Genomic DNA, 17,461 nt, shown 5'->3' with positions numbered 1-17,461 from the left:
TTCTGAATCTGTTGAGATGATCATATGGTTTTTATTCCTTATTTTGTTAATATGGTGTATCACATTGATTGTTTTCCCTATATTGAAGTTTCCTTGCATCCCTGGGATAAATCCCACTTGATCATGGTGTATGATCCTTCTAATGTGTTGCTGGATTCTGTTTGCTAGTATTTGTTGAGGATTTTCACGTCTGTGTTCATCAGTGATTTTGGTCTATAATTTTCTTTTTTTGTGACCTCTTTGTCTGGTTTTGATATCAGGGTGGTGGTGGCCTCGTAGACTGAGTTTGGGGAGTGATCCTCCCTCTGTAATTTTTTGGAAGAGCTTGAGAAGGATAGGTGTTAACTCTTCTATAAATGTTTGATAGCGTTTGCCTGTGAAGCCATCTGGTCCTGGACTTTTGTTTGTTGGAAGATTTTTAATTACAGTTTCAATTTCATTACCTGTGATTAGCCGGTTTATGTTTTCTAATTCTTCCTGGATCAGTCTTGTAAGGTTGTACTTTTCCAAGAATTTGTCCATTTCTTTCAGGTTGTCCATTTTATTGGCATATAGTTGCTTGTAGTAGTGTCTTAACGATCTTTTGTATTTCTGCAGTGTCAGTTGTGATCTCTCCTTTTTCATTTCTTTTTTTTTTTTTTTTTTTTTTTTTTTGTGGTACATGGGCCTCTCACTGTTGTGGCCTCTCCTGTTGTGGAGCACAGGCTCTGTATGCGCAGGCTCAGTGGCCATGGGTCACGGGCCCAGCCGCTCCACAGCATGTGGGATCTTCCCAGACCGGGGCACGAACCCGTGTCCCCTGCATCGGCAGGTGGACTCTCAACCACTGCACCACCAGGGAAGCCCTCCCTTGCTGCTTTTAATACTTTTTCTTTGTATTTAATTTTTGATAGTTTGATTAATGTGTCTAGGCATGTTTCTCTTTGGGCTTATCCTGTATGGGAGACTCTGTCCTTCCTGGACTTGATTGACTATTTCCTTTCCCATGTTAGGGAAGTTTTTGACTATAATCTCTTCAAATATTTTCTCAGACCTTTTCTTTTTCTCTTCTTTGGGACCCCTGTAATTCAAATGTTGGTGTGTTTAATGTTGTCTCAGAGGTCTCTGAGAATGTCCTCAATTCCTTTCATTCTTTTTTCTTTATTCTGCTCCCTCACAGTTATTTCCACCATTTTATCTTCCAGCTCACTTATCCGTTCTTCTGCCTCAGTTATTCTGCTATTCCTTTTAGAGTATTTTAAATTTCATTTATTGTGTTTTTCATCACTGTTTGTTTGCTCTTTAGTTCTTCTAGATCCTTGTTAAATGTTTCTTGTATTTTCTCCATTCTTTTTCCGAGATTTTGGGTCATCTTTACTGTCATTACTCTGAATTCTTTTTCAGATAGGTTGCCTATTTCGTCTTTATTTATTTGGTCTTGTAGGTTTTTACCTTGCTCCTTCATCTGTAACATATCTTTTTGTCGTTTCGTTTTTTGGGTTTTTTTTGTTTTTGATGGGTTGGGCTGTAATCCTGTCTTACTAGTTATTTGGCCTGAGGTTTCCAGCATTGGAGTTTGCAGGCTGTTGGATAGAGCGGGGTCTTCCTGCTGAGATGAGTACCTCTGGGAGGCCTCACTCGGATTAATATTCCCTGGGGTCTGAGGTTCTCTGTTAGTCCAGCGGTTTGGACTCGGAGGTCCCACTGCAGGAGCTCGGGCCTGACCTCCAGCCTGAGAACCAAGATCCCACAAGCTGTGTAGCACGCCAAAAAAAAAAAAAAAGAAAGAAAGGGAGGGAGGGAGGGAGGAAGAAAGAAAGAAAGAAAGGAGCAATACAATAACAAAGAATAAAAAACAAAATCAGAAAGATAAAAAAACATATTAGGAAAAATAAAAATATAATTGAAGCAACCAATTGCCGGGGGTTCCTCCCATTCCCTTAGGTGTCTGTGGTCCCTCACGGGTGCCTGTTAGGTGCCCTAGTTTTCTGTCCTTTTACTTTTGAATGCGTACATTTCAGAGTATATAAACCTCTTGTGTTCTACTTTTGTTGCTTTCTTAACTGTAGACCTCTGCTTGTAGAACAACCATGTTCTATAGAAAATTAACATTTTTCAATTGCTTCCTTCAGAGCAAATGATGTCAAGGCAGATAGTTGACTTAGTTTTATTGTGTGATTAAATATATGGACTTTCTGTATTCCATAAATCATTCATTTCTTTCTTGGTTTTTAGTCAGTTTCTACCTTAATATATAAGTTTAAATTACAAATTCCCACTTCTAAGGTCAGTCAGTAAGCAGATTTTGAAAAAGCTTTGAATTACTTGTAACATTTTATATCTTGACATAGCTATATTATAGCTGATTATTTAATACTTATTTTTCTCTTAACATTCTCTAAAAGTACTTAGTATAAATTAGAATTATTTTCGGAAAGTTGCATATATTAGGACATCAATTTTGTATTTTAGTAACTTGTTAATTATAAGCCTTGATTTCTTTTATTAGCAGGATTATTTTCATATTTCTTTCCAAAAGTATTCTGTTTCATAAACATTTATTGAGTGTTTTATTTATTTATTTACTTACTTCGTTGCTGTGCACAGGCTTCTCATTGCGTTGGCTTCTCTTGTTGCAGAGCACAGGCTCTAGGCATGCGGGCTTCAGTAGTTGTGGCATGCGGGCTCAGTAGTTGTGGCTCGCGGGCTCTAGAGCACAGACTCAGTAGTTGTGGCGCATGGGCTTAGTTGCTCCGTGGCCTGTGAGATCTTCCCGGACCAGGGCTCGAACCCGTGTCCCCTGCATTGGCAGGCGGATTCTTAACCACTGTGCCACCAGGGAAGTCCTATTGAGTATTTTCTACATACTGGCCACTTAGGTTACGCAGAGGGGTTCAAAATAAATGACATCTGGGGGACTTCCCTGGTGGTCCTGTGGTAAAGAATCCACCTTCCAATGCAGGGGACGCAGGTTTGACCCCTGGTTGGGGAACTAAGGTCCCACATGCCACGGGGCAACTAAGCCCAGCACCACAACTACTGAGCTCGTGCACCTCAACGAGAGAGCCCGCGTGCCGCAGACTACAGAGCCCACGCACTCTGGAGCCGCCTGCCCTGGAGCCTGTGCTCCACAACTAGAGGAAAACCCGCACGCCACAATGAAGAGCCTGCAACCAGACGAAAGACCCCATGTGCCTCAACGCAGACCCCGCCTGCCACAACTAAGACCTGACGAAGCCAAAAAACTAAATAAAGTAGAATTTTTAAAAATCCAAAATAAATGACACTTGAAAGTCCTTTAATCTTCAAAGATTTCAGTCTTTTGGACATCTTGAAATAATACTTGACTTGTCTGGAAAGGAAAGGTGTTTATTCTACATTCATAGAGTTGTCTAGATAAGTGAAGCTGATTCCTTAAAATACTAAAATTTTAAAATGAAAATCCTTAAAAATTGTCTTGAACATCTTACTGCATTCTTCAGTTGAATAAACTGAAGCATCTTAATTTTTTTGTTGTAATTTACATTTATCATTATTAACATTCATTATTCTCAGATTTTTTTAACTTCTTGCTTCCAGCTATCATTTTTTTATAGCTCTTAATGTGCACTATCTCTTTTAATTCACATCTCTCTTACAGTTTATTCCTAATTTGTTTGGGACTGAAGCCTCCAAATGTCCAGCCTTTTAAGAATTACTCTTACTTCAGAGATCTTAGTAATGGCCTCGGGGTGAATAGGTGGATGTAGTTTTTACCTCTGATTAAATTTATGAGTTTTTTAAGTATATAGCTAAAAATGGATTCTCCCTAAGGTATTTTCAGTTTCAGTATCATTTTAAGGATTTCATTCTAGTTGCAATCTATTTAATTTCTTTGAAGTGTTATTGGTGGTTTTATTTATAATTTAAGTAAAGGCTACAACTTGGACAAACCTTAAACATTATGCTAAGTGAAAGAAACCAACCAGATACAAAAAGTCACATATGGTTCTTTGTATGAAGTATCTAGAAGAGGCAAATCTATAGAAATAGAAAGTGGTTTAGTGGTTGCCAGGGGATGGAAGAAAGGGAGGATGGAGAATGACTGCTAATAGGTATGGAGTTTTTTGGGGGGGTGATGAAAATGTTCTGGAATTAGAGAGTGGTTATGGTTGAACAACTTTGTAAATGTACTAAAAACCACTGAGTGGTACATTATATCTCAATTTTTAAACTCTAAGTGGAAACAGATTTTTCTAATAGACCCTTCAAAACACTTTCTGGATCTAAATCTGTACTTCTTTCTTTTATTCATTGGTTTAGATTTTGAGTCTCTCAAATGTAATTTACAGTGAAAGCATAAGTTGTGTTTTCCTTAAGGATAATAGAAGTACAGTTGTATGGTAAATGAAAATTAGATAATTGTTCGTAAAGAAAACAAAAGTCTTCTTAGTAGAATACTGTCTTGCTCTAACGACTTAGTATCATCAGTATGTAGGTGTTAAAGAACATATGTATGTGAGTCCTAAATATCGAAAGAATTTTAAGGACTATCATATTTTAATAGGAAAGGATAACAACTAAAAATAACAAAAAACCTATTAATCTATTTTTCATTTAGCATAAATTATAAAATATTTTTAAGATGTCAATTATATAGTCTTATTATTTTTGTTTTCATTACTTATTATTTAATTTTGAGTGTTTTTATACTATATGTAATTTTTTTCTAATTTTGTGACTCGGTCTATGTAACCTTTTCAATCTTTAAATTTTTTATTGACAGTTTTGCAGGTAGTTTGTCATTCTGGTATTTGAAAATGAATAATTCCTTGGGGCTGTAAGCTGTTAAGCACATTTTTATTTTTTTGTTTTTAGGCTATGGAGTTACTAGTAGAGAAAGCAATCAGTAGTGCTTCCAGTCCTCAGAGTCCTGGAGATGCACTGAGAAGAGTGTTTGAGTGCATTTCTTCAGGGATTATTCTTAAAGGTAAGTTTTACTTCATTTTTAATGTTTGTTTTTGTGTTTGATGGTTGAATGAGAACTCTTCTTTATTTTACAAATGGATGATGGTAATGCTTTTTTCTCCCTACGGTGATTGCTGTAGGTAGTCCTGGACTTCTGGATCCTTGTGAGAAGGATCCCTTTGATACCTTGGCAACAATGACTGACCAGCAGCGTGAAGACATCACATCCAGTGCACAGGTACCAGTGTGTTCCCAATCCCAAAGCTTTGTTCTATCACTGCCCTTAAAGTTTTGGTTTTTTATAATTGTCCTTTAGAAAAAATCACTGTAAGTAAACCCTTAGAGAGGATATAATTTAAACTAGATTTCATCAATGTAATCTTCAAGTTTATTATTTTAACTATGTGCGTGTCTCTTTAAGTATTATGTAAATATAAAAATACAGCAGTATTTTCAGTGTCTCTAAATCTTGGTATTACGTTGTATATCAGGGTCAGTAGAGAAGCTATTTATGTCCTCTGTATGTACAGAAGTGATACGTTGTATGGTTTATGGAAATTTTTGTTATGATTTAGCCTTTCCTGCCACTGAAAAAGCCAGCGAATGTGGTAATTAAAAGTGTGGGCCCTGAAGTCAAGACTCCCTGAGTTTGAATAGCAGCTCTGCCCGCTCATCTGTAAGGGATAAGAGCAGTGTCTGTCTCAAATAGGATTGTTGGGAAGATTAAATAAGTTAATATTTCAATCAGTCTAAAATTGCTATTGCTTTCTTTTTTTGAGTCCAGAAGTATACGAAGAGGAGAATAAGGTTAATCTGCCCCCTCAAAAAAGGAATTAAGTAAACCTTGTCTCCTTTGATATTGTTTAAAAATTCCAAGGTGACTTTTTATGGGAATAATTTCAGTATCCTCAAATTTTGTTTGCTGCTAAATAATTTACAGTTACACAGTAGAAATCTCTCTTCTTGTTAGAATTTAGGAATATATATCAATCACATGCAGAACAAGAGCTTACAGTGTGCACTCCATCCCCAGATGCTATTTTAGTTTTCCTTACTGGAGTACTCTTCTATTTAGAAACTCCTAGTATTAGAAAAAGCTGATGATCAGTAGCAATATGTCTGTGGTAGAAGTGTATTACTATTCATTATTATACACCAGATATCTTTGGATATTTTCTTTTAATACAGAAGAAAACATTATTCTGTTTATCTTTGGGAAGGACCTTTTGTAAGTATCTCTAAATAAAGAATCAGTATTCTGTTATGATAAATATTCCTAGTTTCACTTCAGAAAGTTAACAGCCTTATAACTTAGATGAGATAGAGAAGTACCCAGTACTGCCAAAGATCCAGAACTGCAGGCTTACACAGAATGCTGTATCAAGTTCCAACCAAGGTGATTTGGGGACTTTTGAAGGTTTGAAAAGCCAATCAATGTATGAGGAGACTTCTAAGGAACTAGAATCATCTAATCTGGAAAAAAGTTTTAGAACAGTAAATTCTCACTTGGATGATTGTAGTCAATAACTGTATCTCAGCTGAAGAAGATAAACAGGGATTAAAAATAGTCTGAATAGCAGCCACTGTGGAAAACAGTTTGGCACTTTCTCAATAAGTTAAACATAGAGTTACCAGATGACTCAGCAGTTTGACTCCTAAGTATATTCAAAGGACTGCAAATATATGTTCATTAAAAAGTTATACACAAAAAATAAAAAAAAATTTTAATTTATGCACAAATATTCGTAGAAGCATTGTGCATAATTGCCAAAAAGTGGAAACATCCCAAGTGTATATCAGTTGATGGATAGGTGGATAAACAAATGCGGTATATTCATACAGTGGAAAATTACTCAGCCATTAAAAGGAATGAAGTGCTGATACATAGTATAATGTAGATGAATCTTGAAAACCTTAATGTAAGTAAAAGAAGCCAGACACAAAAAGTCATATTGTATGATTTTATTTATATGAAATGTCCGTAGTAGACAAATCTATCAAGATAGAAAAGTAGTGGTTGTGAGGGCCTCAGGGTAGAGGAATTGAGGAATGACTGCTGTTGGGCCATGGGGTTTTTTTACGGGTGAGAGGTGGTGATGAAAATGTTCTGGAATTAGAGAGTGGTTATGGTTGAAAAACTTTGTAAGTATACTAAAAAAAACCCACTGAATTGTACACTTTAAGAGGACAAATTTTATATGTGAATTATATCTCAAGAAATAGTCTAAACAGTTATATTGAAGGTTTAACTATGTAGTGAAAATTGCCATTTGATCAAATGACTGTAAAATTTCCTTATATTAGTTTAAAGGGTATATATCCCCCAGAAAACTGGGGAATTATGTCTCAAATATCTTGTGACACATAGGTCTTGTGACATTGATGCCTAACATATTCCTATGTATACATAGCCACATAGTGAAAAATCTTTTTTTTAGTTCATGAAGTAACAAGTTGTAGAAGTATAATCCTCATTTTGTAAACCTGGGGGGAGGTGTGTGTGTGTGCGCACACGTGTACCCCATGCCTGAGCCTGTGTGCATGGGCATCCACAGGAAAAGTAGGAAGATGAGTGAATATGAACCAAAGAGATGTTCATTCAATAAGTGAGACACTTTTTCTTTTGCTGTATATTGTTTTAGGATTTTTTTAATGAACATTATACTAATTTTTTTTAAGAATTATTTTTTTAACTTATGCTTTAAAAAACAAAACAGCATGTACACATTAAAGCCTGAAAATAAAAACATCAGAACATATGGAGTATTTCATTTGTGAAATTTAATATCGTTCAAGATGTTTCTTTCATTAAACATGCTTTTTTATATTGTCATTTGGGGCTATAAACCTAATAAGAATTAATACTGGTTTTTTAAATTAACTAAATGCTGACTCTTTTTGTTGTTGTAGTTTGCATTGAGACTCCTTGCATTCCGCCAGATACACAAAGTTCTGGGCATGGATCCACTACCCCAAATGAGCCAACGTTTTAACATCCACAACAACAGGAAGCGAAGAAGGGATAGTGATGGAGTTGATGGATTTGAAGCTGAGGGGAAAAAAGACAAAAAGGATTATGATAACTTTTAAAAAGTTTCTGTAAAATCTGCAGTGTTAAAAGGCAACAGGTGCCCATTTGTTGGCTGTTTTTCATTCATAATGATGTCTACTTTGAAAAAATTATCAAGAATTTAAAGAATTTCATGGAAGAACCAAGTTTTTCTATGATATTAAAATCTTTTAATGTACAGTGTTAGGTATTATATGAATGGAAAGACACCCCCCCAAAATTGTGCTCCAACTAGGGGAAAAACAATTGTTCTGATTTTTTTTCCCATTATTTTTGGTTTTATTTACTGGTTGCCCTAGCTCCCCTTATATTTGTGTCTTTTATTAACTAGTCCTATTAAATCTTTACTATATTTAATGCAGTATTTGTGCTCAGTTGCTATGTGTATTTTGATATTTTTATTTAGAGGTTTTGTTTGCTGTTTGATACTAGTTGTTACTTTGTGTTACAGATATCCTTTACCCTCTCTTAATATTTTACAGCAGTACGTTTTTTTGTAACGTGAGACTGCAGAATTTCCTCCTTTTGTTATTCTTTATGTGATAGATTACAACACAAAAAAGTTATCCTGCCATTTAAGTGCTCAGAACTCAATGTTTCTGCAGATCTTGTGGCATTTGTCTCTCTAGTGTGATATATAAAGGTGTAATTAAGACAGATTTCTGTTAATCTAATCAAGTTTGCTGTTAGTTGTGCATTAGCAGTATAAAAGCTAATATATACTATATGGTCTTGCGACAGTTTTAAAGCCTCTGCATAATTGATAATAAAAATGCATGACATTTTTGTTTTTAATACTTTTAAAATTATAATTTTAGGTTTGACACGTAGATCTTTGTACAGTTGACTTTTTGACATAGCAAGGCCAAAAATAACTTTCTGAATATTTTTTTCTTCTGCATAAGTGGAAAGGGCATTTTTCATATATAAGTGGGCTAACCAATATTTTCAAAAGGAACTGTATCATTGTGCAACTAACAACAGTAACTAGCCCTTAATTATGAAGACAGTTCATTATTGGTGTGTGTGAGATTACTCTAGCGACTATTACAGTATAATAATAGTTGAATTATCCCTCCCCCCTGTCCCCACACCCCATCACCCAGATAATTTACAGTTCTATTAACAGTGAGGTTGATAGAGTATTACTGATTTTAAAAAATTAAGGTTATCTAAGGGAAAAAAAACAAAATTATTTGGTGTGGCCATCTTACCTGCTTATGTGTCCTACAAAAAGCTAAATATTCTAGCAGTGGTGTAATGAAAAGTTACATCTTACTGTGGATATATGTATGCTCTGGTACACAAATGTCATTTTGTCACAGCACTACAGTGAAATACACAAATAAAAACTTAAATTCATATAATGACTTAACTGTATTATATGTTAGAATTGACATAAATACTTCTGCTTTGAAATGACGTATGCTTCAGTAAAACCATATTCAAATTTATTGGCTACTTACATCTTGTTATTTCTGACAAATGATGTTTCCTGGGCACGTAATTTCCAGAAAATTGTGTAATTCAATACCATATTCGTTCAATTTCTTTCTTGGGTCAGAATCTTCCCCCAGGCTCTTAGAGGACCAGGAGACTGTAGGAGACAACCGCTGGGGAAGTAGAACAGGAGACTCTGTTTTTTCTCCCAAATTTTGTCACATACTATCTTTGTAACTCAAGCAAGCATCTTTTCTTTTCTTTTTTTTTTTAATCTTTCCGGGTCTCATTTTAGTCACCCAGTAAAAAAAATTTGGAATTTTGTTTCTCACAGTTTTCTTACTTAAGAGAGAAGAAAAGAACTGACATTTATCACTCACTAATGACAGACACCATGCTAGGTCTTTCACACGTTTTCCTGTTTAAAACTATCATAACAAATTAAGAATAAGTAAGATGCTGTATTTCTTATTTTTTAGGTGAGGAAACTAAAGCCCAGAGTGGCTAATTAAAGTTAGTACATCAATTTAGTGACACAGTTGAAATTGAAAGTCAGGTATCAAAGTCTATGCTCAGCACTTTGCCAGCCTGCTCCCTTCATCTTGCAATTAGTTATGTTCTAAAAATGTTCTCAGCCTAAGTTCCAAATTTTTGCATTTAGTTTCAGGTGTCTTCATCCAGATATACAAGTGGTGACACTTAAATTTTTTTTACAAAGATAATTATTTCAGTATTATTTATTTTTTGCATGGCTTAATGGTTTTCACAGCTGTAGCTAGATTCACATTAACCATCTTATATGAAATAAAGCTGACTTGAGTATTTGTTAGTATCTCTTCTGCTTTGGTCAAAAGAAGCATTGGTTATCATGCTAATGCGTTCTTGAACCAGTTGTTTCGGCAACTAATTTACTTATCAGTTTTCTCTGCATCTCAAACTAGCTCTCCTTGTTATAGTGCATGCTTATGTTTCAGTAATGATATTCCAGATAAAACAAATTAATTCAACCATCCCCCAATTACATGATGCATTACAAATTAGATTTTTGTCTTCACCACTATTGTTTCTTCTATTTCTTTAAATAAGCTAGTATTAAAAATGAAAACTTCATCTCTATCCAAAATGATTGTTCCCTTTCTTGTCCAATATCTGTCCTCAAGATTGAGGAGTATCAATGAAAAGGGTGGAGTGAAACTGAGTGAGGCCCTATAGGGCTCCCGGGCATGGAGGCCCCTTTGTCTCCCATTTTCTGTAGTCAAGACTCCAGCCTCCATGACCTTCCCTGAGTTCCAAAGGGCAGATTCGAACAGAGAAATGTAGTTTTCTTCAAGGTCAGAAGCCCACTGTGTCCCCCTTTGCCTGGCAAAGAAATAAAGCTATCCTTTTCTACTTCACCCAAAAAAAGGAAAAGGAAACTTGCATAAACAGCATAAGAAAGGATCTCTGATTATTTTAAGTCAACAGTATTTTAAATCATTTTTTTTGCTTATTGACAAAGCATCAAATCTTTTGCATGGTCATCATATTATGTTGTCAGTATATGTTGTGAATTTAAGTTATAAACAGTTACTTTAATGGATTCACCATCTTTTGTACTGAATTTGGCAGAGCTAACTTAAAAATTTTTTCCCAATAAAGGGCAAATTTTAGTGTCATAGATAATATTCATAGCAGTGATCTCAAATTTGTTCATGAGAGTCATGTGGGGACCATTCTAGAAATTAAGATTCCTAAACCCTAATTCCAGAAATTCTAAGGAGGGCCAGAATAAGCCTGAGAATGTGCATTCTAAGATGGACTTTCTCTTAGTTGTTTGAATGGATTGTTCATAACATGTTACAAAAGTCAAAAATTGTAAAGGGGTTTACAGCATAAAATACCTTCTACCTCCCCCTGTTTTCCCATTACGTGGTTCCCCTTTCCAGAGGCAGTGTTATCCATTTGTATATCCTTCCACACGTGGTCTGTGCACATGTCAGCATCAACATGTGCTCCCCTTTGTCTTTATACAAATGGCTGGATACTGCGTACGTTGTTCTGAACCTTGCCTTTTCTCATTTAATGTATCTTGGAGTCTTGGAGGTTGTTCTGTATCAGTACACATAGGGAAACTGCATTTTTAACAAGCACTGTAGGATCATCCCAAATCAATTTTTTTCTTCAATTATAGGTGGTTCTGATGCAAGTTGTACATGGATCATGCTTTAATAAACATGCTTTACAGTTCAGAATTATATTTTAAGTTTAGTATTAAAGGTATTTTATGATCAGCTATGCAATATGGCAATAAGTTTATTGCAGTATTTAGCAAATCATAATATCCCTATTCCGTAAGCAATTTTATTGATCAGTTGTTTAGGTAATTTTAGTAAGCTATAGTCTAGTTAATTTTAGTCCTCCTTTATCTTTTATTTTCATAGTAATCTTTATTCACACATTTGATAAAAATGTCACAGGCAGGCATGAAATCATTACAATGACATAAGTACAGACCAACCCCAAGTGCAGAGTCAAATGTCCAAAAAGCACATGAGCAGCACACAGCTCCGTAACGTATGTACTCACACTACTCTCCCCACACCACCCACGTCCCAGCAGTCACAGGCACTACGTTCCGTTAGTCCTCCTTTATCTTGCTTAGTGTAATAATAGTAGATGTAAAATAAAATCTGCAAAGAGGAAACAATTCTGTAACTAACTTAAAACTTTGAGTAATATTTTTGAACAATACTTAAACTGGTTCCATGTTAAATACAGAGCTACTCTTATTCACTTTAATATAGTAAGATACTGGTACTAGAGACAAAGGGTCTTCAGTTTGGAAAGGACTGTTTAATCAGTAACCTAATGTGAAATATTTTTTTTTAAAGTAAGTAATTTGTTGCATGAAAGTACGAAAAGGCAGTTAAGTTGATCCCAGCTAATTAATCACTCATAAAATATGTTAATGTTAAGAGAGTTCACAAGTAGAAAGGGAAAATGGCAGAGAACATAACTAGGGCTTGGATCAATATAGGCCCTATATTAAATAAATACAGGATAATGCAGTACGACAGGTTCCTGATGGGAAGAAGTCCAGAGTGTTGTAATTTACCTTGAGCTTTGCCATAAGCTGTTTAAAAAGAGCAAGTTGTACTTCAGTGTGATATAGTATGCATTATACTGTAGACAAAAACAGAAGGCCTGCCTTTTGCTAATGCATAATGTGGAGGGCTGGAAGGAAGTTAAAACCTGCATTACCAATCACAGCTAATTTTAGTGAGCACTGGAAGCCTTTTTTTTTTTGCGGTACGCGGGCCTCTCACTGTTGTGGCCTTTCCCGTTGCGGAGCACAGGCTCTGGACACGCAGGCTCAGCGGCCATGGCTCACGGGCCCAGCCGCTCCGCGGCATGTGCAATCTTCCCGGACCGGGGCACGAACCCATGTCCCCTGCATCGGCAGGCGGACTCTCAACCACTGCACCACCAGGGAAGCCCTGCAAGCCTTTTAACAGCGAAGGCACATCCTTGTATCCTTTGTCTTAGTGATATCCAAAATTGAGAGATACACAGTCCTCCTACACTAGGCATTAGCCACACCATATCTGGAATCTGTTGTTCAGTTCTGGGCATTAATTTTAATGTGATATTCAAAAAAGAGTGACCAAGATAGTGAATTTGTTCAAAATTATGGCATGTAGTTGGAACCACAGAGCAGGAGGGACAAAAGATGATATGGAAGAGAGAAAGGATTATAAGTACCTTCTAATATGAATAGCTATAGGAAAAAACTGAACAATTGAAGAAATGGCATTTTTAAAAATATTAACTGCAACAGTAAAATGAACAGGGTTACTTACAGAGAAGTTGTTGCCGACCCCTTACGTTGTTCAAGGGTCAGCTGTAGCACTTTCCATGGTTCTATCATTGGCATCTTATATGTACATGCTATTGATAATCTCATCCACCTTCCAAGTTTCATCAGGTACTCCTTCTGTTACGTTTATTTCCAAATCCTTTCTCTCAGTCCAAACTCCAGTCTTGCCTTTTTTCTTTCTGCCTCCAGTCTCTACGCTATTCAACCTACAGCCCCCAGAATATTTTTCCTAAGGCACCAATTTGATCATGTCATTGCTCCTCAAAAGAACTTCAAGCAGCTCCACATCACTGTGCTAAAATGGTACATGTGGTTTCATCCTTGGGATATCACTAGGTGATAGGTATCATTACACATGAGAAAACCAGGGTTTTGAGATGAAGTACTTTGCTGTTGCTATAATAAAGATCATTTGAATATCTCTTCTTTAATGTGTCTGGTCATCAGAAAGCTGTGTACTTGGAGAGTCCTGTTGACTTCGAATCCTGAACTTTTAACCTTTATGCTATGTACCTCCTATAGATTTGTCCCTTTAAAAAAATTTTTTTAATTGAAGTATAGTTGATTTACAAAGTGTTAATTTTTGCTTTAGTCAAACCTCTTTCTGCAGAATTTTAATGCTTAAGACGTAATGTACAAATAGATCTTAAGTATCCCAATTTTGGTCCACTCCAAAGACCTGCCCATTAACCTTTTTTTCTCCTTGTAATTCTAAAGAACCTACAAAGCTATAGCTCTTTCAAAGGTCAATGCTTAAGTAAGGATAGGAAAAAAGGAGGAAAACTTTTACCTGAGCCGGGAGTCAAAAATGACATCTAATATACTATACCCAGGATGTAGCTGTCTCATTTGGCCCAAAGACTGTTAGAAACTTTGAGCCAATAGTAAAGATTTCACATGAAAATCCCAATTTGACTTCTCTTGAAAAACTGGAAGATCTGATGACATAGAGCATGTGTTCCTATGATGAGAGTAATGGCTACTCCCTCTAGAGGATAAATTTAAGACAAAGCCTGTTCTGGACAGTTTACCAAAGCCTCTACTGTTCCCTATTTTGTCTACCAGCCTGGCCCTGTGGGCATTTGGTTTTATTATATTTCAGATCGTGGACTTTTTACCAATGGACTCTTCCAATCTGCATGTGCAACCACATATGTTAAACTGAGGGGCAGACCATCTCTAAAATTACTGTCAGTTCCAAAATTCTTTGATTCTGTAATCATGTGTTTCTCTCCTATATACTAGGATACGTGATGTCTCCCACACCTAATGTAAAGGACAGTCGTAAAGAAACACTTGATGCACTTCCTTCATTGACTGTTTCAAGAGAAATGTCAGGAAGGAGGCCTGAAATTGGAGCAAGCTACAGCCTCAAAGGAATCCTTTATTTCAGAGCAGACACTAAAACCTATCTCCTAAAAATCTCACAGTAACATTGGAGCAGCCTGCCTGTCTTCCTGTCTGCTCTTTGGTTGGATTAAGAGAAGCAGGGAAAAGATTTCAGATGGCAAAATTCTTAATTATATGTGTTCTTAATTTTTTCCTTTTTATGAAATAGTACATATCAAAAGAGATAAAAAAGGAGATGGCTTAGTATATGGTGAAGTGGGAGGGGGGATACAACTAAATTATTAATTGAAACCAAATTTATGAGTTCCAGGTACTGATAAGATGAAGTAAACACCCTCCTCCCCGTCTCTTCCTCGGAATTCAACTATAAAAACTGGATAAAATGCATAGAACAGCAATTTGAGGACCCTGAACCATAGTTAGTAGCAGGCATATTGGAGAAGACCAGAACTGAAGTATATCAAACTGACAATTTTGCCATCTTTCCCCCTCCAGCAGTAAACTCACTGCTTAGCCTTGGACATGAATACAGCCATAGAAGTGTCTGGTAGAATTCAATAACTAAAGCTGCAGGTTTCTGGCCAGAGGATTGAAAAAGGGAGTCCTGGGGAACTGAACATACTGGGCAGACTGGGGAGAGGAAGGAGCTAGGGCAAGTGACCCCATAAAGTTATTTATGAATAATACGATAATAATTACAGTAATTTTTTTTTCTGGAGCTCAACCCCGACTTACTTTATGAGGCCAACATTACCCTGATACCAAAACTAGGTAGAAACAGTTCAAAGAAACTCAGACCAATATACCTGATGAAATTAGACTGAAGAATCCTTAACAGAAGATTTATCAAATCAAATCTAGCAATATATATAAAGAATAATCACCACAACCAAGTGGAGTCTATCTTGGGAATGCAAGGCTGGTTCAATATGAAAATATGTGAATTTTAGTACTAAAAATATAAAACTATAAAGACAAATAACTGGGGAAACCATTATAATATATCAGAGTTGATATTAATAAATATGTTCAAATCATTTTTTAAATAAACATTTTTTATTTTTGGCTGCATTGGGTCTTTGTTGCTGCATGCAGACTTTCTCTAGTTGCCGTGAGCGGGGCTACTCTTCATTGCAGTGCGTGGGCTTCTGATTGCAGTGGCCTCTCCTGCTGTGGAGCACGTGCTCTAGGCACGTGGGCTTCAGTAGCTGCAGCACGTGGGCTCAGTAGTTGTGGCACACGGGCCCAGTTGCCCCGCGGCATGTGGGATCTTCCCGGACCAGGGATCGAACCTGTGTCACCTGCATTGGCAGGTGGATTCCCAACCACTGTGCCACCAGGGAAATACCTGTTCAAATCATTTGAATCTGATTCCACTAAGAAAAGAATTGGACACAGGAATAAAGATTTACTACTTGAATTGTCAAGAATTAGAAAAATGGGACATCTGTGTAGTGGATCATTACAAATAATGATGTAGCTGTGTGTTTATTGACATACTGAGATTTTCATAAATCATATATGTAAAACCAATATCTGTATAAAAGTCCACATTTGTGGGCTTCCCTGGTGGCACAGTGATTAAGAATCCCCCTACCAATGCCCGGGACACGTTGTCGAGCCCTGGTCCAGGAAGACCCCACATGTTGTGGAGCAACTAAGCCCGTGCGCCACAACTACTGAGCCTGCGCTCTAGAGCCCACAAGCCACAACTACTGAAGCCCACGTGCCACAACTACTGACGCCTGTGCGCCTAGAGACCATGCTCCACAACAAGAGAAGCCACTGCAATGAGAAGCCCATGCACCGCAACAAAGAGTAGCCCCTGCTTGCCACAACTAGAGAAAGCCCGCACCCAGCAAGGAAGACACACGTAGCTAAAAATAAATAAATTGATTTTTTTTTTTAAGTCCACATTTGGGGTTTCCCTGGTGGCGCAGTGGTTGAGAGTCCGCCTGCCGATGCAGGGGACACGGGTTCGTGCCCCGGTCCGGGAAGATCCCACATGCCGCGGAGCGGCTGGGCCCGTGAGCCATGGCCGCTGAGCCTGCGCATCCGGAGCCTGTGCTCCACAACGGGAGAGGCCACAACAGTGAGAGGCCCGCGTACCGCAAAAAAAACAAAAACAAACAAAAAAGTCCACATTTGTGATACATGCATCCACATATGCAGACACACACATACACACACACACAGAAAAAGTCCTAACTCAAAACTATTACATTGGGTATATGTATAACTGAATCACTTTGCTGTACACCTGAAACTAATACAATATTGTAAATCTGCTATTCTCCAATATAAAATAAAAACATTTTTTTAAACTATTAACATTGGTTATCTCTGGATTATGAGATCTTGAGTGACTTTTTCCACTGATTTAGATGATTTGACAATGAATATGGAATACCTTGGTAATAAATTATAAGATATAATCTTCCTTTAAAAGGATAAGTGGGCAATGTACATGGCTGGACAATTCTTAAGAAATATATATTCTCAAAAGAAATATAAATAGCCAATAGTCATATGAAAACAAAATTTCAACCTTACTAGTAATCAAATAAATAGAAATTTTTAAAAAGTAATAAGCCTTTTGTCAACCAGATTGACAAAGGTTATAAAGATTGAAAATATCAAGTAATACCAAGATCTCAAAGGCAAAGGCAAGGGCACCAGCTCAGTCAACATCTGAATTACCTTTTTTTTAAATGCAAATATACAGAGAGAGATTTTGACCCAGCAACTGAACTGCAAAGAAGTTATCTTGGGGCTTCCCTGGTGGCACAGTGGTTGAGAATCTGCCTGCTGATGCAGGG

The 17,461-nt window shown here is 36.8% G+C and overlaps 1 protein-coding gene across 2 annotated transcripts in view; it reads left to right on the top strand.

Moving 5' to 3' along the window:
• ZFR (zinc finger RNA binding protein) overlaps positions 1–11,188 on the top strand; it is a 77,113-nt gene extending 65,925 nt beyond the window's left edge. For both annotated transcript variants that reach the window (XM_082652595.1, XM_082652596.1), the window contains 3 exons: positions 4,837–4,948; positions 5,067–5,164; positions 7,837–11,188. In XM_082652595.1, the coding sequence (XP_082508721.1) occupies positions 4,837–4,948; positions 5,067–5,164; positions 7,837–8,016 (390 nt within the window). In that variant the 3' untranslated portion in view covers positions 8,017–11,188. The remainder of the gene's footprint in view (positions 1–4,836; positions 4,949–5,066; positions 5,165–7,836) is intronic.
• Positions 11,189–17,461: the final 6,273 nt, after the last annotated feature.

This window comes from Grampus griseus (assembly GCF_964374135.1).
Source record: "Grampus griseus genome assembly, chromosome: 3".
In the NCBI taxonomy this organism is placed as follows: Eukaryota; Metazoa; Chordata; class Mammalia; order Artiodactyla; family Delphinidae; genus Grampus; species Grampus griseus.
This window is presented reverse-complemented; position numbering and strand designations above follow the sequence as displayed.